This window comes from Epinephelus moara, chromosome 12 (assembly GCF_006386435.1).
Source record: "Epinephelus moara isolate mb chromosome 12, YSFRI_EMoa_1.0, whole genome shotgun sequence".
Classification (NCBI taxonomy): Eukaryota; Metazoa; Chordata; class Actinopteri; order Perciformes; family Serranidae; genus Epinephelus; species Epinephelus moara.
The window spans coordinates 40250858-40276327 of record NC_065517.1 but is presented as its reverse complement, the minus strand read 5'-3'; the positions used below and the strand labels follow the sequence as shown (position 1 = coordinate 40276327).

At 42.4% G+C, this 25470-nt stretch overlaps 1 protein-coding gene across 1 annotated transcript in view; it reads left to right on the top strand.

Annotated features, from left to right (window-relative positions):
• LOC126398252 (MAM domain-containing glycosylphosphatidylinositol anchor protein 2-like) overlaps positions 1 to 25470 on the top strand; it is a 338561-nt gene that overhangs the window by 182961 nt on the left and 130130 nt on the right. Inside the window, exons 7-8 of the mRNA XM_050057437.1 lie at positions 21287 to 21378; positions 24160 to 24397. Coding sequence (XP_049913394.1) covers positions 21287 to 21378; positions 24160 to 24397 — 330 coding nt within the window. The remainder of the gene's footprint in view (positions 1 to 21286; positions 21379 to 24159; positions 24398 to 25470) is intronic.

Sequence of the window (25470 nt, the reverse complement as noted above, 5' to 3'; positions counted from 1 at the left end):
GATGTGGTGGTTCACTTTTACACTGTGATCTGTAGCCTATAGTTCGGCTTTAGCTTCTAACTGTCTTTGTCTTTTTAACCTGTTGTTGCTGCTGAGTCAGTTTGACATCCTGGATATATCCTTCAAACACAGACTGTAGACCCCTCTGTCTGCTTCTCTCTGGAATCACTCTTTCATTTTTCTAAAAAATAATGACTTCAATTCATCACTAGAGGCATTCAAGAATATACAAATGATCATGTTGGGGTGAAGTATTCCTTAAAATACTAAAGAAAGAGTCATCTGATTTGTTTATGTCTGCATACTGGATTCATATCCTTCAAGCGAAAGACACCTATAAATACCTGTTGTGGAGACAAAACATTGATCAGCAGCCTTGTGTATTCTCCTGAAGACTAAAAGCTATCACCCACATCTGTGCGACTCAGTAATTTACTGTAGATGTTTAAACAAAAGGCGATCAGACAGGGGAGAGGAGGGGCGTGAATAGATTAACAACTGACAAATCTGTCCTGAGTAAATCAAGTCAATGAGTCATCACACCAAACCAAAGCAAAGAGACAGACTAGAGCTGAATGAGGAGATGCTCAGATGACATCATTAATCAATATGTGACAAAGCAAATTAAGTTTCAATAAAAACAGAAAATAAATATGTCACATTTTCATGAGACTGATTAACAGTCACTCTTTGGTGCAGATGTGGGATCAATAGTTATAGAACTTGAGTCACCCTAAGAAGAGAGTGAAGGTGCGGTATAATATTATAAATGACATCTAATCAACACGAGTCCTACAAACCATCAGTGAGTTCAAATGTTTGACCAGAATACTTAAAGGAAATGTCAAATTGAGAGGTATTGGTACTCAAACATTGAGAGGTGTTGATGATCAGACTAAATTAGAGCAGAAGACAAACTCAAATGACATCCACATTTGATGGGAAACACTCAAGAAGTCCAAAAATACATCACTGATGTCACCATTAATTTAAACCAAGCACTATAGATGCTTTATGAGCTCTAAAATCTGAACCATTTTTATTTTAATTCTGGGACAGACTGATGAACTATGAAAAACAGTCAGGGACGTTATCACATGATGTATCTCACCGTGGCAACGGGATCGCTCTCCTGAGTCTGATGAGCTGTCACTGACGCAAATGCAATTTTGGGATCAACATGCAGCAGATGACGATGGTGGGCGGTATAATCATATATTAGTAGACTGCATTGTTAATAGAAAGATATCCTGGATTTGATTCGTTTCTTAATGACTTGCTGCATATTAAGCAGTGCAGCAGCCATGAAGAGTGGAGTGGAATAATGGAGACACACAGCACTATATGCCCACACATACCCATGGTGATAAAAAGAAGCATAGTTTGTGCAACATGAATAGTCATTTTAATTTTATTCTGCTCTGCCACTATCTGTTTCCAAACCAAACCAGGTTCACAGTGCACCCTTTTTGTATAACAATTTCTCTTTGCTCATGTTTTTGCAACATGTCTCCGGCACTTTCCCAAACTAATCCCTCCTCACTGCTGTTACTGAGTGTCACGCTGCATGAAAACAAGCTCACGGCATCTTTCCATGTTAAGGGGGCTGGATGGGTGGGTGGGATGGGATGGGGTGTGCTAAATTTCCACCTTTAGCAGGAAATTTCCATCGCCATGGATACTGTTAGATGTTTGAATTTAGGCAAAAAGGTTTTTTTCTTTTTTTTGACTTTAACTACTGCTCATGTTCTGATTTTTTTTTTATCTTTTTTTTTTATTTTTTTTTCAAATAAACCCACCAAAAAAAGACACAGCAAAGAAAGCAAAGATTTATGAGCGTGACCAAACTAATATTGGTCAGGCAAGGCAGAATTTAATTTAACATGTTCTCTGTAATCCCAGACGTGTGCTGCTGTTTATAGGGAGTGCATTTAGTACAACTGATACTGGATCTTTGGGGCAAATGTTAATACTTGAGAGCTGAATATGGATATACACATAAAAAAAACAATTTCTAAAGCAGTATGTATGAGAGAGACATTTTACGTTTGTAGAGAGAAGTTGTCAGCCGTACTATTTTTATATCAGTTAGTCATACCGTGTTACATTGAATTTATGAGGAAAACGTTTTTCAAACATACCTCCATTAAAATCCGGCAACATCCACTTTAACAACAGCAAAACTACATCAAAACGTTCATCTAAAAACTCTCACACAACTATGTAGAAGTATAATCCAAGTCTCATGTATCCAGCTGCAACAACAAAACTTCCCAAACTTGCATTTTCATTAAAAACCCTCAGTGCTAGAGTCTGGCTTTGAAGAGAGCATAGGTAAGTTTCACTACTACTTTCACCTAGGTAATCAAGTCATATTGAATAGAAGAATGCTTTCGGATATTTGGTTTCAGGCAAAACCATATAAAAAGTCACTTTTTTCTACATCTGGGTACAAAGAGAATCAAATAAAGGAATTGTTTGACCAAAGAAGTTGTGATATTACTTGGCACTGGGTTATTTTGGAGGATACCTAAAAGGTATCGAGCGCTGAAAAACTGAGAAAATCGGGAAGTCAGCCGTGTTTAACAACATCAAAACTGTTGAAGATTCTCAGTCATCCAGGTCATGGTAATCCTCAGTGCTATATGTTGTCAACTGGACTTGCTTGAGTTTCTTAAAGACGTTTCACCTCTCATCCAAAAGGGTTCTTCAGTTCTAACGGGCTGGTGCGGAGTCACAGGCTTTAAACACTGTGTGGGTGTGAACCCTTGAAGACTGGATAAGGTCACATGTGAGTCGTTGACCCACTCAGCTGTCATGTGTTGTTAGAGCTGGATGGGTCCAGGTGTGAATAGGTGTTGAGCCGTCTGGGGAAGAACCTCAAGACTGCATTGTAGGTGGGTGGTAAGCGGTGTCGTAGGCCACCACCTTGATGGTCGTTCCAGTTTGAAGTAGATGGCTTCTTTCACACCATCTCTCTTCTCTATCCAAGACGTGTACATTGCTGTCTTCGAAGGAATTGTTGACAGTTGAGTCTTGACCTGAGAAGCTGGATCTCTTGTGCTGTGGAAACAAAACAACCACTCCACAAGCGACTCCTCACCAGTCCGTTAGAACTGAAGAATACTTGGATGAGAGCTGAGGTGTCTTCAAGAAACTCAAGCAAGTCCAGTTGCCAATGATATAGCACTTGGGAACAGCAAAACTTTATTAAGACATCTGTTTACAAAATCTCACACAGCTCGTGCAGTATAATCTAAGTCTCATTTATCCGGTCGTATGCTCAGTACATCCCAAACACATGCTTTTTTGCTAACACCTCACAATTTCAAATTGAACTGAAAGTGAAACTTATCTGTGCTCTCTTCAAACCAGACTCGAATACGAAGGCGTTACAGTGAAATGAATGTGTTTGGGAAGTACTGAGCATACAACTGGACAATAGAGACGTTGCAGTTGTTTAAGTTGGTCCCAAATCAATCAATAATCAATATGTTCACCGTTTTCGGGGGAGACATGCAGGAAAAAGTTCTGGAATTCAAGGTAACACTGTAAGTGATTTACAACTGGTCATTTTGTGGATGACATTCTCCTTGAAGTTGAAAAACTATGTACCCCAAACATATCTGGTATATCTGTACTGAAATGTCTCATTATTTATCAGCTGACAGATACGGTACTATCGATATGTCTGTGATAAGCTCATATCAGCTGATATACAGCGTATTGGCCAGGGTGATAATGATGGCAATGGTGAATGGATGTAACCCTGAGCTGAGTCAGAAAGGTACTTGCTGTGAAAAGCTGTTTTTCTATAAACGTTTTTAAAAGTTCTTGAATAGACACTTGAGAAAGAAAAAAAAAAGTAGCGGCATTTGGAGAGTCAACACCAGTGCAGTCAGAGAGTTTTACAGTCCACTTCCAGTCCCCATTAACTGGTTTGAAATGGCCCTTAAAATGGCAAACCCGCCAAGTGAGAGCACAAATGGAGGCAGAGTGGAGAAGGTGAGGCTGTAGTGCCCAGAATGGGTTTGAACTTTTCTTCTTTTCCTTTACCCACCTTCCTCTTAGCATACAAACCCATGGTGTTTGAATGTAACTAGATTCTATTGAAATTAGACAGGAAACACTGTGGTTATGGCACAGTTGAATGTACTGTATCTCGTCCCTAACGCGTCTCCATTGGGACTCAATTATAATCTCACAATGTAGTAATTAATATTGCGCTTTGTTTTCCTATAAATCTCACAGTTTGCATTTTATCTGCTTAATAATGAAAATAATTGTCATATTCACACGTGGAAATGGTGTATTTCTTTTAATTGTGTTTGACACAAACATACAGAGCGGTCGATCCACTGGCAACTTCTTACTGACGTGATACTTTGAAGTGAGGAGAAAAGGGAAATTGAAAGTGGATAAGCCAGGCTCGAGGCTAGAGCACAGGCAGACCTTTAGTTGCTCTTTGTCTGTGTGTGTGTGTGTGTTTATGTGTCTGTGTGTGCAAGAAAGAGAGGCAGCAGAAAGAGAGAATGTTGTCTGTGTTCGTACTCATATATTTCCACATATATTTGTACGTTGTTAATTTTCACAATATCTCGACTGTAGGCTGCAAAACTGATATAAATGAAGACACTGCAAAAATGATGCAACAGTTGCTGGTGTGTGTGTGTGTATGTGTGTGTGTGTGTCCGCGTACCTGTACATGTTACACAATGAGGACCAAAAAAGATATTTTAGCAACAAAGTGAGGACATTTTGGCCAATCCTCACTTTTTCAAAGGCCTGTTTGAGGCTTAAGACTTTCAGGATTAGGTTTGGGGTAGGGTTAGGCTTTTAAGCCCTGTTTCCACCAAACACTTTCAGTACGGTACCTCTGGAACCAAAAGTAACCCTTCAGACATGGTACCTAGACCCTAGCATTTCCACCGCAAACAGTACCCGTATATATGGGCGGGGTTATTGTCACTCACTGCTCCGTCCAGCACTCGCTGTATTTCCTCATCAGCGGTGACACAGATGGAAGTCTGCACCTGGTTTGTCGTGGTTTAGCATTTAGTCCTTCTCAGGCAAGCTCAGGGGTTTAGTGTTGCTGGAGCCCACAGGAACGACACTCCATGACACTTTTTTTTCTCAGAGTGAAGATTAGAATATATGCATATAATCCGGTACTAAAAGTGTATGTCATCCAAGAGAGACAATAAAAACTAAACAGTCAGAGTTGTCACAGTGAAATTTAAGGTGTACTGATGGATTCACGTCATCAACTCATACATTGAGTAACATTACAAGTTAACGTTCCACCTTAAAAGTTGCCGGCAGTCGGCCCAGTGAATGAAGTTATTTTTTCTCAGCAAAACATCCTTTCATTTTATAGTTACAGTTCACTAATATCATACGTGCTATATCGTAGGCAACTGGACTTGCTTGCATTTTTTGAAGACATTTTGCCTTCAAGAAACGACCAGTCATTTAGAACTGAAGAAGCTTCTTGGAGAGGCCAAACGTCTTCAAGAAACACAAGCAAGTCCAGTTGCCTACAATATAGTACTTATGATTACCATGACTTGGATGACTGAGAATCTTCACCGACAAGTTCACTAATATATATAAAACTCTCCACAGTATGAACAGTGGTTACATGAGCCTCAAAACCAGACACAACTCAGCCCTGAGCAGAGTGACCGTCCTCTACTGACCAATCAGACTGCAGTGTTCACAGCTCCACCTTTTAGTACCAGATCTGTGTGCTAGGTACCCCAACAGAGGGGGGACCAAACATGGGGACGGTACGGAACGGTTCCATTGGTACCATCCACAACTGAACTGTACTGTACTGCTGGGTGGAAATGGGGCTTTAGTTGCAATGGTAAAGGTTATGGTTAGGGGCTAGGGAGTGCATAATGTCAATGAGGGTCTTCACAAAGATAGAAGTACAAGAAATAGTGTGTGTGTGTGTGTGTGTGTGTGTGGGGGTGGTCATGCAGAGGCTGAAATGTTTGGCATCACCTGCAAGAAATGCTAGTCATCTGTGCATGTGTGTGTTTGCGTTGATATTCATGTACATATACTGCACGTATAAATGAAATACCAATTGATTTGCTTCTGCTACGCTGAGTTCATTGTGCGTGTTTCGCAGGGTCCCCCTGTGGCCTCATCGTTGCCTATCTCAGCTCGTTCGCTCCCCTCTCCAGTCCTTCAGAAGCCCTCTCAAACTGCTGTTGCCAAAGGGGGCTGTGTGTGTGAAAACACACATCTCTCCCCAGCAGATGGTCGTTTCTCTGGCCATACTGTCCCACCAGCCAGACTGCCTTCCAGGGCTTGGCCATCTCCACAGCCGGCCTAGCAGGCTACTGGCATCACATCACCCTGCTGACAAGATCCTTTTTATGGATTAAGGGTGCGCAACACGTCTTCAAATGCAGGTCAATACCCTGTCTTTCCCGGCCACTTCAGTCCACTCTGCGCTCCACAAACACACCAGTTTGTGATGTATCTGCTGCGACAATGCAAAGATACTCGGCGCTGGTTGTTTCTTCTTTTCTTCTGTTGCTTAAATATGAGTAGGCAGCTCTCAAATGGCGAGTTGGTGAATTGAGACAGGACTGTCTGTGGATGGTGTTGTTGAAATGGGCAGCTGGCCTGGCATTTTGTTTTCATGTCTCCCCTCCACACAGACGCCGACTCTGTGCATGTGTTTCCCGTCTTTCTCACTAAAGCAATGTGCTTCCCCCTCTGTGTGATGTAGAGAAATGAGCATTGCTGTAGCTATCAAAGATTCAAAATCAAACGCAGCTGTGTTGTTGCCGGATTTTCCCAACCATTCCTCCAGGGGTTCCTGACAAATTCAGGTATGAAGCTTTCCACCCAAGACATCCATCATTCCGACCTGCTCACGTAGACACGACTAATTCCACACGTACACACACTCGAGCATAAACACACTAGCTACCATCCACACTTTGTAACTCTGATTGGAAGCTTGCTGTTATTTATAGAGAAGCAAAAATGCAATCTTTTTCAGCGTGGGCGCCCCACTGTTTATATTTAGACTGTTTGGTGGGGAGAAAACAATCATGACGTGCCTTGTAAAAACCTGGCTGTCAGCATGTGAATCAACATGTGAATGACCCTTATCAAATTTGCTTTGGAATAAATTCTGGTCGAAAGCTGAATACATTTCCATTCATGAATGCCAGATTTAATGGCTGGATGGCCAGAACTGGCACAGGCGGGCCGGTCTCTTGGGCTGCAGCCCTAAGGACTGTCTGTGTGTATTTGTATGTGTGTGAGTGCGCCTGTACTTGTGCACGTGCCCTGTTTTGTTTGTGCATTCAGTGCCTGTGCCTCTTTCGACATAAATTAAAGCCGGAGGTCAGCCTTGAAGGTTGAGAGCAGCATTTAGGACCCATTTTCTTCCCGCCAAAGAATGGACACGTGTGACTGGCCTTGATATTGTAAAGGTGCTGATGCACGAGGGGTGGTGGATGTGTCGGCGCTAATTTGAAGATGGAGCGATAATAGGAAAATGAAAGGTGTTTGGAATGGTCGCTACGAATGTGTTTGTGAGCGAGTGGCTTGCGTTTTGAACCGTGCTTAATGCCCATTGTCCTTTTTTGTGTTATAACCTTGAGCGGATGAGGGGAGGCAGAGGAGTGTGGCAGTTAGAGAGACATCCATCTGGCTCCGAGAGATGAGTTCAGCTTCACATGCTGATATTCACTGCGAGAGTGAATGGAGAGCACAGTGTGATGCCTGCTGAGGGACGGGCAGACAGGAGAGTGACTGAAAAATGAGATGGGTAGACGGGAGGATAATGATTCAGAGTGCGAACGGAGTGAGACACGTTTTTCTTCTCGACCAGACATAGGTGGGGAGAGTGCGCCGGGGAGAGTGCGTGTGTGTGTGGGGGACATTCAAACATCTTTTTTCTGACATTTGTGTGCGCACCTAAGTGATGCCATTGTGTCTTTGTCGTTTTGTGCCTACATACGTGCATGTCATATTCAGTATGTCAGGGCTGTGTGTACTTTTGCCCTGCTAAGAAGCTCCCCTGAGGTGGTATTGTAATCCTGCCGTGTGACATGAGCTCTCTGTAGAAGAAGGCCTCAACTGGGGCTTTTCTCTTTGTGTGATTATCTGCGCTTTTCATGTTCAGGCCACCCATTATTCCCACAGGCTATTAAAGCTATGGAGAATCATACAGGCTCGCTGCAGGGAAAGCACTTCAGTTTGCAGTAAAGGGAACACTATAATATGTTGGGTAATGATCCCAAAGAATACCTTGAATATCCACTGAATCACCATTGAACTGCATGCAATCTCTCAGGGCCAAATAGGATACAGGAGACATGTTATGCAAATGCAAGCCTCCATCTCTTCTCTTGATATTACCGTGAAGAAAGTAGCTCCTGTAAGTGTCCCTATATAGTGGATGTTTTACTGCTTGGCATGTAGTCAAGGTTCAATGACAGGAAGCTGTGATGATGATAAAAGGAAACCCACTTCCAAAATTCATCAATAATTCATGTAGAATTTGTTTGTGCGTAGGTTGACTTGTGTTTTGTGCCCCGGCGCCTGTGATACTGGCAATGCTTTTTAAAAATAACGCTAGATTTTTCTGCACCGGTGCCTGAGATGTGTGTTTTAAAATTTGCTTATTCTGCTGATGACTCCTCGCTTTAGTTTGCAACTAATGAAGGAGCTGCAGCTGGAGCGGCCTTGCTAACAAGTCCTAGTAGGTCGTAAATGAATCTTCAGGGTGTCTGCAAGTCCTTAAAAAGTCTTAAATTCAATTTTACGAATATTAGGCTGCCATTCTGCGTGCTTTCAGGAAGCAAGCAAAAGACACCAAGGATTTCAGTACTGAACTAAAACCCAAATCCACACTTAATATTTCTTTGACTGTGTGGAAATGTGTTTTCACATCATCATTGTTGATTAACGCTCCAACGCTTGAAGGTTATACCTGAGAGTTGGCATGTAATGAAAAATTATGATTTGGGTACATCCCTAATTAGCAGCTAATACTTCTTCCGGTTGGTCCCTAATTATTGTGAGCATCTACATTGATGAAAAATAACGTTCTGTTAACAGCAGTGCCAAGCATGTGACTGTGATAGCCACAAGAGGTTCATTCTCTTCAAAGGAGGTGAGACGATTGACATTAGGCTTTCTGACGTCAAGCTAGATTCGACCTTAACCATGTGGTTATCACTGTCGGTGTGACAGAAGACATAATTTTCTGGACTATTCAGTGTTTGAAATAAAACTGGGGCTCAAATATAACATTTCAATTGTGGAATAAGCCAATGTAATTGACGTTCAAAAAAGTTTTTGAATGCTTAGATTTTTGTGAAATGGTGGAGGAAACTGAAAGGAGGCTGCAAGTGTCAAACACGAATGAGGCCAGTGTCCTCAGCGCAGTCATCAACCCCTGCTTTAAGCATTAAACCTCTTGTACTCCACACCCATTTTGTAGCAAATCGCCTAAAATGACATACCCAAATTAAAATGACTGTAGCTTCTGAACCGCTTTGACTACATGCATGCATGATGTGTGGCCAGAAAGAAAATTCTCTGAAGTTTCTTGTGAAAGTGTCAGAAACACTTTAGGTGATACAGAGACAGAGTAATGGGCCTCTGAAGTCAGTCAAAAATTGAAGATTTGGCCTAAAATAAAATAAAAATGTTTTTCACGGTGAATAACTGTCTGTGGCTTCATCTGAGCAGGTAAATGACACTGTGGGGCTGTAGGCACACTATCAATGAACATTTGTTACAAATTTGAAGAAGGTTGCTCAAAGTATGACCATTCTACAGTGTTTTATCCATGAAAAGATCCAGGCGGAGCTCCAAATGACAAGTCGGTCACTCGGCTTCAGAACAGTCCTATCAGTGATCAAACAACACTCAGCCAGCTTCAAACATTGTACCTTATTGAAATCAGGTGTGATTATGATAGCTGATGTTGTTTATGACACAGAAACACCATAAAATATCACCAAATAAAGCCATATGAAACGTGAAAGTTATGATCCCACTTTCTAGACGGTATATCTCAGCCTAAAATAGTGGTAGGAGTGAGACTCTTACCTTTTATAAAACAGCTACGTGCCCGCTAACAGCTCCACATAAGATCGCGAGTAATCCTGTAACTTTTCCCGTTGAAAAACGGCATGACATGACTTGTCACCACTCATCGCGATTTTGGACTTTGTGTGTTTAGGCTGCTCTGGTGCGAAATACATAATAAATAAAATAAAAACAATGTTATCTTTGAAAAGTCGAGAGCTTCCTGAATCCGGCAATACCAAACATCACATGGTCTGATGACGTAGTGTGGCTGGGAGATACCATTTAACAGAGGAGCGGGGGAGCGAGGACATCGGCGTCCTGGCGGAGTTAGAGAGGTTAAATTGGCAGTCCGACAAGGAAAAGGAACAGTTGAGACAAATTGTGGATGGTAATCAGTGGCTGGCAACTGTAGTGAAACACTTGCTTTACATCTGATGATGCAACCCAGTTATTAGTATCTTACACAAACATTGCTTGCAATAGTCCACCTTCCACCTTCTCTTTCCTTCTTTCTATCACTCTGTTTCACAGCGGCATGAAGTCCTACTAATGTCAGCCTGGGTGCAAGTGTCTGATTAGCATGTGAATATGACTGATTACTATTACCTCCCCACCGTGACCAGGTCACATTGCATACCGTCAAAGCTTCGATAATTCATGGGTGAATATCACTGAGGCTTCGGATCCCTTAATATGGTATTCGTAACAGGCCTAGTGACAACAAAGCTTTTACTGTCAATTGTGAACTGTGTATTTAGGTACCTGTCAAGTTGTCTCAGAGGGAGAGATACACACCCCTACGCAGCTGTCATGGAGTTGAGTCTGAGCTCAACAGATCCATCTCGATTACAACTGAGTAAACTCGATCCACTAATGAAAACCGTATGGTACAACTGAAAGCTCCAAGAAATGAACTTCATAAACATACCTTACTGTTTATTACAGGGCTGTTGTATTGTATAGAAGAGGTGCTCATGATATTGTGTCTACCCTTCATGCAGTGTTGCATACTTATGAACATACTGACTCAGTAACTCCTACTGTATACACACGCACTCTTGTAAGATATTAATGATCTTGTGGAAATTGTGAAACAATAGTCGGAGACACAGTTTACCTCCAGAGCAAATGGGAAAGTTCTGTTTCGGAGGAGGGCCCTCGTTAAAGATTCATGCGTCTCCTGCCATGAATCGGTTATCTGAAACAGGGAAGGAAGAGTGACAGTGCGCTGTCACCTGATAAAGTCTACCAACTCTGCACTTCTCACCTCACACACTCGCCATAGTCCCTCTTAAAACACCTCCAGTTTTAGATTCCCTCCATGCATAAGGGAACAGGCACCATTTTAGTCTCTGCAGCTGTCCAGCAAAATTTACTACAACCAGGTGAAGTAATGCCCACTTATCTCTCGTGTACACAAATGTAGTCGATTTACAGCAATGCCTACTTGCTATTCAATATTTATGGTCAGATAAAATTGCAGGAAAGGAGGTTTGGATGTGGAGAAGGCAGGGAGGGAACCAATTCTGAAATATGCATGAGCGCGCATATGCAGCACTGGCTATTTTGACGTGCACTGCAGCTCTGTGCGGAAATGAAGGGAGGCTGAGTCACCGCGACGGGAAGTGTGTGAAAAGTAGGGAACAGAAAGGTGACCATCGAGATTTAACCAGACATTTCTACTCCTGGTTTACCGCGTAGGTAAAATCTGCGGTTGTGGTTTCTTAATCAAAATCTGTGTGCAAATGCACCTTTGCACCTTGCACGGTAGACTATTTTCCTCAACAAAGCTGACGCTCAGGAAGTGAAACATTACTTTCCTGTAATTTTCTGCAAATGACCTTTCCAAAGCCTACATTTTTTCACAACATTAAACACAGTGAGAAAGAGGCGGTTGCAGATATTCAGACCCTGGGTTTTAAAAAGAAATGAAAATAAAATTGCTGTTAGCTCTGATGCTTGGCGGTGACATGTTCTGATCAGTATGATAATATACCGAGTCTCCTTGGTGTGCTGGTATTATCATAGATATTAAAAAGTGGAGCATGAGCAGCCAGGTCAGTGTGGACTGTAATCTGTTCCTGCCTTATGTCGGTGATGAGTCCACAGCTTGTTCATTATAAATATGCAACTAGATGGAGAATACTATATATGTAAGTTGAGTAGTTTACTGAGCATGGACCTCGAAATATATGAGAATGCACTCTGGAGGAGACGTACTTTACACAGGTTTTGTGGACTTCCTCATTTTGCCTTTCTTGGCTGGACTAAGTATTTTTTTTAATGATATGCTCCTACTCTGTTCAGTTTTATGTTTTCCATTTCCATTTTTATTTCAGATTGTCAGTCCATCCGTCTCATTCTCGTGAACATGATATCCCTAAAACCTTGAGGAAATGTCTTCGATTTTGGCACAAACGTCCACTTGGACTAAGCGATGAGCTGCTTAGAAGTTGGTGGTCAGATGTCAAGATCAGTGTGACCTTGCGTCCATCTCATTCTCATTAACTCAATTTGTCGAGTAGGCCTCGAGGGAGTTTCCGCAAGTTTGGCACAAGCGTCCACTTGAGCCCTTTTTACTCAGAGATCGCGCCACAGGGCCGCTACAAAGTCCTCTCTTCATGCTGCCTTTGCAGTTTCACACAGATCCAAACAACGGTGGCTTCATGCTGCTCCTGTGTGTGATTTTTAGACAGCATGCCAGCATCACAGAATCAAAAGAGGCATAACAGGCTTGAAATGAAACACAACATCTGCTTCTAGTTTCATTCAAAACAAACGTGTCTGCAGACCTTTCTAAACAACAACAACTACATTAACATGGCAACAACAATCATTTACCGTTCCTGTTATATGGCTGCTGATCTCGTCCTCTGATCGGAGTGTAAAGAGCTCCTGGACCTCATTGTTTTCCCAATTTGTTCCTTTATCTTCGAGTTAGCTGCTAACTGCTATCGGATACTTTTTAAATTTCCCGTGGTGGGTCACAAGGGTAACATGTTGTCAAAGCATCACACTTGTGCTGCCCATGATCCCATCCTGACATTACAGACATTATTTCAGTGCTGTTACTACCTTAAATACTGGATTAAAGATGAGAAGACTCTGTCCCCCAATTATGCAATGGTACCTTTTATACAGAATGGCGAGATGGCATAACAGCGCAAAATTCCCGCCTTGAAGAGGCAGTGTTAAAGGGTCTTTGGACTCAGCAATAAAATGATAAAAATTTGGTGGTCAAAGGTCACTGTGACCCTGCATCCATCTTATTCTCATGAGCACAGCACCTCAAGAAGGCCTTGAGAGAATTTCCTCAAATGGGCAGATTACCACTTGGACACAGCAATGAACTGATTAGAATTTTGTGGTCAAAGGTCACTGTGACCTCAAAAACATGTTTTTGGCCATAACTCGAGAATTCATACGTTAATTGTGACAAAATTTAACATAAATGTCTAAAAGGATAAAATTATGATGACATTTAACATCCAAAAGGTCAAAGGTCAACTTCATTGTGACATCATAACTCAGGAACAGAAGCAGAGACGTTTGATCAGATAATGAATTGATGACTCTCTCATCCACGTTTCAGACAATTAGCTTCTTTGAAGCAACATCCATATTTGAAACATCATCAGCTGTCATGGCTACAGATGACTCTGGGCAGACATGGATGTAAACTGTAACTACAACTTGACGGGTTCATGGACGCACACAAATGTGATGCAGTTATTCTACTGTTTGTTTTTAAAAATCCACATGGTTTACAGGTGTACATCAGTAAGTAAAATCTGTCAATAACATAACATGGAGCCATACCATTGTGACATACACTGTGTTTACACTACGAGCAACAATGCAACAGCATAATCAGCCACATAATTGCAGAGCTGCTGGTGAAGTGTTGCACTTGTTAATGTAGATACACCGTCACGGGTTTGTGTGTGTCTGCTACTCACAAAGAAGTAACTTGATTGAATGCCATATATAATGTATGTGTTTGATCAATCTCTTAGCCCCATTTTGACATCACATTTTGCCGCCCCATTGCGTAAAGCTAGCATAGCATCAGCTAACTAAGCTAAATAAGACAGGACCACAGCTAGAAACAAAAACATATGATTGGTTGATGCTTCACTGCGTCATTGGTGCGCTGAAAAGGTTGAGGCCAGCTCAACTTTTGTTTGTAGCGTCATGCCTGTCCGCAGCAACAAGTGTCAGGCGTCAGTTTGTAGCTTCATGTCTCACCAGCTTCCATTGAAAATGACTTGTAGCCTGTTGCTTTGTTGCTTGTAGTGTGAACACAGCATTGGATAGTAAAGGATACAGAAAAGCAACACAAAGCATACACCTGCAACTTTGATCGCTGTGATTGTTTTAGTTCCAGTTTGATCCAAAACCCAGATCAATCAGCACCAGCATCTTATATGTAAAGCCAACCAGGAACACAGATGCCAGCAGCAAGATCCTTTATATCACTGAGAGCTTGCAGCTCTTTAAGCTGGACTTGTATTTATCAATGTCTACACTATGAAGGTCTGTATGCATTCGGGTTCTCTCCATTTTAAATAGTTAAACAGTGAAAAAATGCACAGTTCTTCATGAATGTGAGCAATGAAAGCCACACTAATTGACTTTTCTAAGGTTATTTTGCAGCAGCAAACTACTCATACTTTTGATGTGAAAAAAACCTTGAAACACATTACTAACTGGGAGTATAAAACATAAGCCAGTGACTGTGCCCTGTTTCCTCCTTTCACTCTTTTCACTCACATCAACCAGACCAGTCAGTCGTCAGTTAAAGTTCAGGGATGTGAAGTGGATGGTAATAAAGACATTTTTAAAAGGGCAAATGATGTAACACTTCTGAGTCAAGTTGTCTTTAGATGGAGCTCACATGTGCTGCTGTTTGAGAGACAATTCCCACTTCATGAATGAAGCCCTAATCCATGATTTGTGCATATATACTCATCGGCTCAGCCATTAAATCAAGTGCAGGTGGCCCATACTATGTTGTGATAGGACAAGGGACCATGGGTGATATTAGAGTTTTGAGCAGCCCCGAAAAATCAGGCCCAACCCTGCGTGAACCCACACAGTTTCTGTCCAAGCCCAAGCCTGAACCACAGCCCTAGCCCAATTACAAACCCAAATTTCCATTGTAAAATATAATAAAAATGTTAAGTTAAAACATTTATTGCAATCTCAAGTCAACTAAAGTCTTATCAGTGTGGTAACAGACATTTGTGACACAATCTCCGATGTGCCTTCTCCTATTGAATGTTCAGCACAGCCCAAAAACTGTCAAATGCCATTTATATTAAACAGAGATTTTATGATATCTCTTCTCACTAATGACAGGAAGGAGTCAGGACTTCTCTAGGCAACTGCTGCCGGTGACATGATTCAGACAGCACTGAGACAATAGTCAAATGTGAATATTCAATGTATGCATTGATTGTAGCACAAAGCATTCTTGCTCAACTGAAATAAAGGGTCAACGAACATGGTAGAAACCACAAACTCAGTCCAAAGAATTCAGAGAAATCACGGCCCAGTCCAGCCAGAACCTGGTAGGTTGAGTTGGGTCCAATTGGGTTTGGGCTGAGGATCAAAGCTCTAGGTGACATCAAAGTTTTATTCATCACATCCAGTGGTCAGTGAAGTGTACATACACAGCACCAGAATTTCAATCGGCCAAAAGGTCTCATTTTCTTTCCAGCCTGTTGCAAGAAATCTTGGAGTCTGGTTTATTTTTGAGCAGCACATCACAAAGCCTGTGCAATCATGTTTTTATCATCTTAGAAATATTTCAAATATACAATCCATTTTAACTTTTAAAGACACTGAGACACTCACACGCCTTCATACCATCATACCTGGATCCCTGCAATAACCTCTTTTCTTGCCTGAATCAAAAATGTATTAATCGACTCAAGACTGTTCAGAATTCAGCTGCCAGAGACGTGATCACATTGCTCCAGATTCAGCCTCTTTACACTGACTCCCAGTCTGTTTTAGAATAGAATTTAAGATTTTACTGATTACTTTTCATGGTCTCTCTCTCAGCTATATCTCTGATTTCTTAGTACCGCACACGCCAGGATGTCCTCAGCCAGAGGTCTATTGTCTGTTCCAGAGGCTCGGCTGAAAACTAAAGGGGACAGAGTGTTTGCTGTCAGGGCCCTGAGGCTCTGGAACAATCTGCCTAAGGAAATCAGGTCGGCCGAGTCGGCAATCTCTTTTAAGTCCCTTCTTAAAACATTCTTAAAGATGTATTTCACCACCAGAGAGATGGTGTTTTCATAAAACTGGGCGTCTATGGAGTAGAATACTATTGAAATTGGAGCTACATGATCAGGGACAACAGACGTAAAGGGCTGTGGCAGGTAGGTAACGTAATGCAAACTTGTCTGTTTGACACAGTGGCGGTTGGCTAGTAACAAACAATCTTCTGTCACAGTTAAATGGTAAGCTGGAACATGTCTGAAAACATAAGGCAAGAAATAGGCAACTCAGTAACAGAATCTTGATTTATATTTGATCAGTGCCGCTTAATTGATGTCAGTTTTTTTTTTTTTTTTGTTAAACATATTGATATTTACCTCTGAAGCAAACTCAAAATTCTTGCCTACCTGGAGCTGTGACCTCCTTAATGAGCAAATGTATGTCAGTTTAAATTTATCAGTCATGGTGGTGAGTGGAAAGTGCTGATACAGAGTAAACACATAGACAGAGGGGAGATGTGTTACACACATTATGCAAAAGTAGAAAGATAATTGTATTGAGATTATAGAAGTGTCACTCTAAATGTATGACTGTGATTTTGAATTTAATTTAGGCAAATAAAACGTATCTCAAAGAACTAAAACTGTCAGCAACAATACAAATATTAATAGAACTTCAAATATTATCTGCTGACTTGAGAAGTGTTTCAGCCACCAGCAAGAACATCATGTTTCATGTCTCCGTTTATTTTACTTGAGACTCCACAGCTAAATATCTGCAGATTGTTTGAACCCGCGGACATGAGCAGAGAGGCGACAGAAGGCAGGTCTGGAATTTGCTGTCAAGTGGCTCCAATGTGATTTACAAAATTCGAACTGGCACAGCAAAATTAAATCATTAATAAAAAAAACCTAATACAATCTGTTTATTTGTATTGTTTGTTCTTTGCCACCACGCCCAAAAATCTGTCACAGTTCTGCATTAGTAGTCACCTGCTCACTTCTGCCTTCTTATGCCGATCTCATCAAGGCAACTCAGTTCACCTGTTCCTTATTACTCACAAACGGTACATATACCCCAGCTTCAAAGACACTCTTTGCCAGATTGTTCTTTGCCACTCATGAAGGGCTCTCGAGCACTATATTCCAGACTGATTTCCTGTCTCTGACCTTCCTGTCTCGTCTAATTCCTGGTAAACGCACCAGCCCTCTTTCCCCAACCTTGAGATCTGCTTCCACATCCTCAGTTCCTTTTTGCCTGTGGCTGCTTGGCGTTTCCGTCCAACGACAGCGCAACAGTCTAAAGGCCCGTTTCCACTGCAGGAACTTCGGGGTAATTTTACAGGGCGTGTCTCCACCGCAGGAACCATCCCCGAAGGACAGAGTTCCAGAACTTTTACAGGGGCTAAAGAAGTCCCAGCCTCGATGTAGGTACTCAGAACAGCCCCGAGAAACTCCTGGGTGGGGCTTGGGGTTTACTTGGTGCCGATTGGATATACTCAAGGCGGGGTGTGACGTCAACAGAAAGCGACAAAATAGCCGGCATTTTTAAAACTCAGCAGACGTCTTCTCCTCTCGTTCATAGCTTCCACCACCATGTAAACGAAGAGACACGCCAGAAACCCAGCAACCACCTCAGCTCCTTCCATGTTGATAATCGTCTTTCTTATGTCTGCTTTCTTCTTCTTACTTCTGCTTTTCTTCTTTGTTGTTGTTCTTCTTTGTTTGTTTCTTTGCCGTGTCACCCCGGTCAAAATGGTCGTGCAATGATTACGTCACATCCAGAGCCCAGTGACTTTACAGGAACCTTCCTCCTACTCCGCCACACAGTGGAGACACGGCGGTTGAGAGGGCGGAGTGAGAGGACGTTCCTGTAAAGTTCCTGCCCCCCAAATAGTACCAGGAACTTTTTCAGTGGAAATGGGCCTTAAGCATGGTTTCCTGTGTCAAGAGACTTTCACAGTGTCCCCACACTCACCACTGTGTGGGCGTCTTGTGAGCACCTACCTGCTGGCTTCTCAATCTTCTGCCCGGCTTCAACCTGCCTTCTGCCTCTCCCCTACTGCTTCATCTGCTTGGACTGTGGTCTTACCCGGTTCCACCACGGCTACGTCTTCCGCCTGCTCCTACACGGTACTGTTGCCTGACATTGAACTGAGCAGCGTGTGTGTTTGGGCAAACCTCACCACCCACTCACCTGTTTCCCGGCCAGTTTGGCCTGCCAACCCAGCCGGGCTGCCAGAGACTTTGTAGAGAGACTTCGCTGGAGTCTTGAACTGTAATGTGCTGATTACCTGCCCTGCCCTGCCCTGTACCTGCTGAGTTGTGGCATTGAGTGTCATTCCAACTGTTCCTGGCTTCCTGTTTGCTGCATTTGGGTCCAAACACAACCTGTTAGAAAATCACTTAATAAAACAAAAGGCTTTTTTCTTGCAGTTCGATGATAGTTTTCTATCAAAAGGCAGTGGAACTCAGCATTTGTGAGTGCTACTCCATGTGCCTCTATGTGTGTCTCCGAACGCTGTCTTATACTGTTTACACTAGTCGAATGTAAGGAAATAGACTATTTTTTTTATCAGTGCAAAAGTTCAAACAGACTATTACTTACATGAGAAGATAACTGCACCTTCTGATTAAAGCAAATGATTTAAAATAGGAAGTAAAATATTCTTTCAGTCACAGATTTAATAAAACTCCTACAACGCATTGCTTGTAAAAATGTTTCCTTGAGTCACATGCACTTGTGTGCACATAATCAGGATGGCACCACCTCCGCCTTATTTTAAGCCAGGAAAAACCCTGCAAAGGCCAGTCTGCACCTGGCTACTGACCAGATCTATCTCAAAGTAAGCCAACCAACCACCCATATATAAATATATACAGTGCAGTCGCTGCTTTGAACCAAGCAATCACTCTATAATTGGCGTTTGTGCAAGAAGGCAATCACATGTACCATTTACAGACAGTGTGTGGCAGTGTACAGTCCTTGTAGTAAAGGACGGACCATCAGTGATGTGGGAAGCTCTTTATTTAGCCTTACTGTGCCAACATTTTTTTCCAGACAATTATTTGTTTGGCTGCTTTACGCTCCCCGTGTGGCTGTTCATACCAGCAAAAACCAACTGAAGAGGATGGTTTCACAAACAAGATGAAATCTGGCCCCACAGCGAAGCAGAGCCGGGTCGCTGATTGTGTAGCGCCTGCTTGTGCCACGCTTCTTTAAATTGAGTGAAGAATATACCTGAGCAGAAAGAATCAGCATGTTTATCCGCTGTCACCTGTGACAGCACAATGGCTCGTGGAAATCCATATGTGTGTGTTTGTGGATGAGATAATGCTTTCTTAAGAGACAGCTCCCAACTCTGGTGAGGATGTCGCGGAGACACTAAAGCCTTTTCAAACTGTCATGATACAACTACAACTCTGTCGGGGTGTTTTCGCCGGCTGACGTGTGATTGAAGGAAATCTGTTTCCTTACAGTAATGGCTTCCACCACTGACTTCGTGTTGGACTCATTAACCTTATACTGGGTTTGTTGGCTTAAAGGAAATTGAATCTTGCCGTGTATGTAGGAGGTGTACGCTGCGATGCAGAGCATTGCCCAAATGGGAAATGAGTGTGGGTTGTAGGTAATGCCTTGTATTATCCTCACATCCTTAAAGGTCACAGACATATGCTGCTTACCATATTATGTTAATTGCCACAGTTTCCATGCTAGCACCTTTGGTATATATGCAACTTGATTGATAGGCAGAATAAGAATATATGGCATTCAGGAAAGAATGCAAATGCACAGCGGTGTTTGCGAGACTTTTGTGTGTCGACACGATTTGTAATATTTGTATCTGACATGCGTCAGAAATAGGATTCTTTGCCTGCCGACGCTGATTTCAAATGCGAGGAGGAAGATCATGTCAAGGAGGCGTGTGTCACTCGTCTCTCCCCTCAGTGCGCAGCTCGGCAGGCATCACAATGTTTTGCACATTCAATTTCCTGTGTTTAAATCTGACACGCAGGTTTTGTTTTCGTTTTCCCTTTACCAAACTGAATATGATAATGTCACTCGGGAATTGCTAGATGAAAAGATTTCCATGGTGCCGTCAGCTTTTTTTTTTTTTTTTTTTATGCTGAGGAGATGAACAGTAGGTGCAGGGTTTGGAACCAATACAGCATGCATTATAATGAAATCATCTTCTTTTTTTGTGTTCCGAGGAGCTACGCTTTGAAAATGGAGTTTGCAAACCAAATTGGATTAGAAATGGTGGATATTTTGTTAGGTATCTCTCCAATTTCACAGTGTGTGTGTTTGCGCGTGGGTTTACGAGTGTGTGTGTGAGTTTGTGTGAACCTGCTCGAATGCTGTAGGATTCTTCGGCCCGTAGCCATCAATATTAATGTTGATTCAAAGCTTTCGTCTTCAGACACAAACATACGATTCTGCTTCATCTGTTGAGTTCTCTGTTTGACCCGTCTGCGCCATCAAAAGCTAAACCTTCAGTTGTTGTTTTAGAAGAACAGTTACAGTTGTCATATTCATGTCTACTCTTACACTCCCAGTTTAATACTACTTTTATGAATCCACGACCCCACTACTGAAGTGACACATCTGGATGAGCAAGAAATATGTTTTGCTCACGGTGCTGCGCTCACGTTAAGAAGCTGTGACACTACCCAGTCTTCCTCTGCATTTGAACGAAGTCCTCAAAGGCTGAGTAACAACAGTCAGGTTTACAGTTCATTCACTGGAGATGCATAACAGCGATTTACAGCCCGAGTGTGGACATTGAGCAAAGTAAAAAATCTATTTAAAAAATCCATAAACTCCTGTCTTTGGGATTACATCTCGGAAATCATATCAATATGACAAGCAGAGCCATAACCTGCAGTAAATGTCTCGGGGTTTGTTGCAGCGTCATGCGGCAGACTTTGCAGGAGAAACAAATGTAACTCGTGTTCTAATGAAATGGATTCTGTCTTCGCAGCTTTGAAAAAGGGGCGATTCTGGATCACTCCTGACCCCTACCACAATGACGACAACATCCAGATCGGACGTGAGGTCAAGATATCATGTCAGGTATTGTTGCACTGGCAAAGTAAACACACACACATCCATTGTCACTGTGGGGCAGAAACCTTGTTCTTCTGTTTTTAAAATAATTGATCACTGTGCTGTTGTTGTGTTTCAGTATCTGGTGAGATACTTGCATATGTTATTATTATTTTACTGAAATCAAACTCAAATGGAGTTACGTGACTTTTGACCAGCGAATGTCAAGAATATCAAGATATGTGTTTTGTCGTCATTGATTAGAACGGTCACATCTGAAGCAAAGCTGTACTGCGTTATGTTATCATCAGTGTTGTGCAAGTTAGTTACAAATACCAATTACTTCTCTCAAAAGTAATTGAATTACTGCGTATAAAGGTAGTTTGTATGGCTGGGAATTATCAGAGGCTCCACAATACGATATTATCATGATACTTAAGTCACAATACAATAGCGATATGTTACGATACGCTGAGTATTGCGATAAAATATACTGCGATTAATTACCTTTTTTCAACTGTAAATTATGTCCCTGAAAGAAAACTTCTGTTTTATCGAAGGGGCTGTACACATGCCGCATTATTAACTGCCTGGAAAACATGAGGGCAGCCGCTGGGTGCTACTTTTGTGCCTTTTCTGTGCCAGCTTTCAAGAACATGGAGGCAGGTTGCGTGTGAGGTTGCTAAGCAACCTTAACAAGCACCATATCATGGCCTGTTTACCTGAAAGAGTGCAGAGCTGATCTTCCTCTAGGAGCTGTTGATACAGGAGTGGGCCTGTCGTCCAGCCCTGCGCCAAAATGACCAACTTTTACACATTTATCACAGATTGGTATTTACGGAAGAAGGAAAAGATATCTGTTGGCTGTGATTGGTTGGTCCTTGTCACATGACATGCTGTGCGCGCTAGGGTTGGGTCGGTTCTCGGTAATACCAATTTGGTTTGGTACTCCGTCTTGGACAGGGGTTTTTTGGTTTTTTTTGACACCAACCGGACGGCATATTCGGGTGGAACGTACGCGGAGTGGACGCCACGGAGGTCCGCCCGGTAAAAGTGGACGTCCGCAAGCTCTGTGCGCGCAAAGCACGACTGCGCGGACTCCACTCCGCGCACCAGTGTCACACAAAAGACTGTTCGGCATGTATTTTTCACATCGTGGGGATTTTTCATGGACATTTTTACACGGAGTTCGCTCCACTTATAGTACGCCCGAGTCTGTGAGCACCTCTGTTTGCCTCTTCACCAAGCGCACAGTGAGCAGGAGAGAGAGGGGGGTGGGGCGGGGACTGAGCTAGGGGGTGCGAGTGCGCATGCGCCGAGGCCTCTACTGTAGCCTGGAGTTTGTTTAATAGTGACGGGGAGTCGATAATGGCGGACAATTTAGTCTCGACGAAATCAAGGAATGCGCCACTATGGCAACACTTTGGCTTTGAGCCAGACGAAGGAGGCAACCTTTGTTTGCACTGATTGAGTAAGCTGCAAAATTTATTTGTAAGGAATAAAAGAAACAACGTGTTACTGTCACTCTGTTGTCCTAAGGTCGTTTTTTATTTTAAATGAGTCAATTGCGCCCCCAAGTGGCGAAAATCCAGTATTACCGACTTGATGCGTTTTTTTTTCAAAAACCGGACCGTTTTTTTTTCTTCTCATACCGACCCAACCCTAGTGCGCGCTGTTGCGTTCCAAGAGTTGAACTCGGTTTATCTCAGGGTACGCGAGTGACAGCGTTGCTCTGGCGTTGGAGTGTGCCTGCTGTGTGTCTACATTGAAAACAATGAATTTGAGCAGGGGGAAAATGTGGCATGTTTAAGGCCCCTAATAAGAGAAAGTTTTCAGTGTATTCATCTCATGTCAGTCATTTTATTTGCAGCAAAATGTATCTAGTGGGCTGAAAAAGCAATTGATTTTATTATTCAAGGAGGCGACCTCAGCTTTGTGACGATACGATATTGCCACACATAAATATCGCGACACTTTGCTGTATCGATTTTTTCCCCCACCGCTAGTAATTAGTTACTGGAGACATTAACTTCTGCCTTACCTTTAAATATCTGCTTCAGTTCTCTTTTTAATGCGCACATAGCTGCATTATATTAGTGTTGCTGTGGCAAGGTGTGGGACAAGACGACTGTCAGATTTTATCTATGATTGTACCGCTGTGATGATAAGTAAGTGGTGCAACAATAAAACACAATACATACGTTTTGATAAGTGCATTTAATGCAGCCTCGACAGGACTTGAGATCAGGCAGCACAAGTCGGTTTTTCCTCTGTTGTGAGAGTAAAATAAAATAACTGTTTCTCAGATATCACGACAAGCCTAATGAAATAAAAGTGATAAAACAGTACATAAACATAAACACACGGAGGTTTATCCTTTAACCGTAACACTATTACAAATTCTGCAGATAGACTGCAGCTCACAACTTCAGGCCTAATCCATCCTTGAGCTGGAGGCAAGCTGAGATCACCCAAACTGTTGACGAATGTGTGCAGTGACAATCTAAGACTGGTTGATTGATAGATTCGTGACATTTATTGCGCCACCGGGACACGTTGGTCGACCGGCAGATCCCACGTAACGTTATTTCAATCGGGAGAGACTCATTCTGAGAGAAAAGAATATTTATCTACATGAGCACATAAGTATGAGAAATGTGAAAAGTCTTTGATGATTAGACCCCATCGCGATGTCATCTATTCCAGGAGGTTGGTATTTGCGTAGTAGATTAGGGAGCCCCACAGTGACAATATGATATAATGACAGATTTTAGTAAGTCACAAATAACGACATGCTGAACGTTGCAGGTGGAGGCCACCCCTCCAGAGGAGCTGACTTTCAGCTGGCTGAAGAATGGCCGTGCCCTGCGGAGCTCCGAGCGTATGGTCATCACCCAGACGGACCCCGACATCTCCCCCGGGACCACCAACCTGGACATCATAGACCTCAAGTTCACTGACTTCGGCACATACACCTGTGTGGCGGCGCTGAAGGGAGGCGGCATCCCAGAGATCAGCATTGACGTCAACATCTCTTCCACAACTGGTGAGCCTCACACCCCTTTGTGTCAGTGACGCATCTACACACCTCCCCCAACACATTCGACACGTTCGACATCTTGTACCCACTTTAGTCATACACACATGCTTTCCAAGATCATGAGAGACTGGCAATGCCAAGTGACAAAGGGAAGGAAAAAACTGGCAGTGTTTCTTAGACTGTGGGGCTCGGGACTTATTTTTAACCAGTTGGTTTTTGACTGATAGGAATAGTGGCAATAATGTAAAATAATCTCTCCTTTAAATGGTAGGTTCACCCAAATCATGTTTTCAACCTAGCTTGTGTGGTATAAAGCAATGGAGAAACGTTCTCTTATCTGCAGCTGAGAATTCTGTATCCCAACACAATGGAGGTGAACTGAGTTTTGTCTGTGATATTTAAAGCATCAATAACTCAATAAGACAGTGAGGTCTTTGGATTATCAAGACTAAAACGGGATTTATACTTGTGCGTCAGCTCTATGCCGTTACAAGCATTTGTACACTCTGCAGTTACACCTCCAAAACACTAGTTGGCGACGGAGGTTTCTGTGAAGTGCTGTAAAGTTTAGTTGATTTAAACACACAATAAACACACAATAAACACACATTAAACACACATTAAACATGGCTTAACAGAGACAATTTCAAACACAAGTACACAAATCAGCTTCACTATAACTCGCAGCATTCACAGACAAACACTTGTCTTTATCTGGACACATTTTCCCCACAAATATAACATGCTAACGTTATTAGCACAAGCCTATGGCATTTTACATTGTATAAATTAGCCTAGCTGTAGGTAGATTTTTTTCCTCTACTCATATGGAGTCAGGGACAACAGCAACATTTAACAAAGGTAACGTTATAAAAATTGTCTCCATTACAACTCACAAGGTTCACTGACAAAACAACTGTCTTATACTAAACACGTTTTCCAAACAAATACAACATGCTAACGTTATTAGCACAAGCCTATGGCATTTTACATTGTATAAATTAGCCTAGCAGCTAGCAGAGATTTCCTCTGCTCATATGAAGCCAGGATAAATCACACACAAGACTTAAAGTGCTATT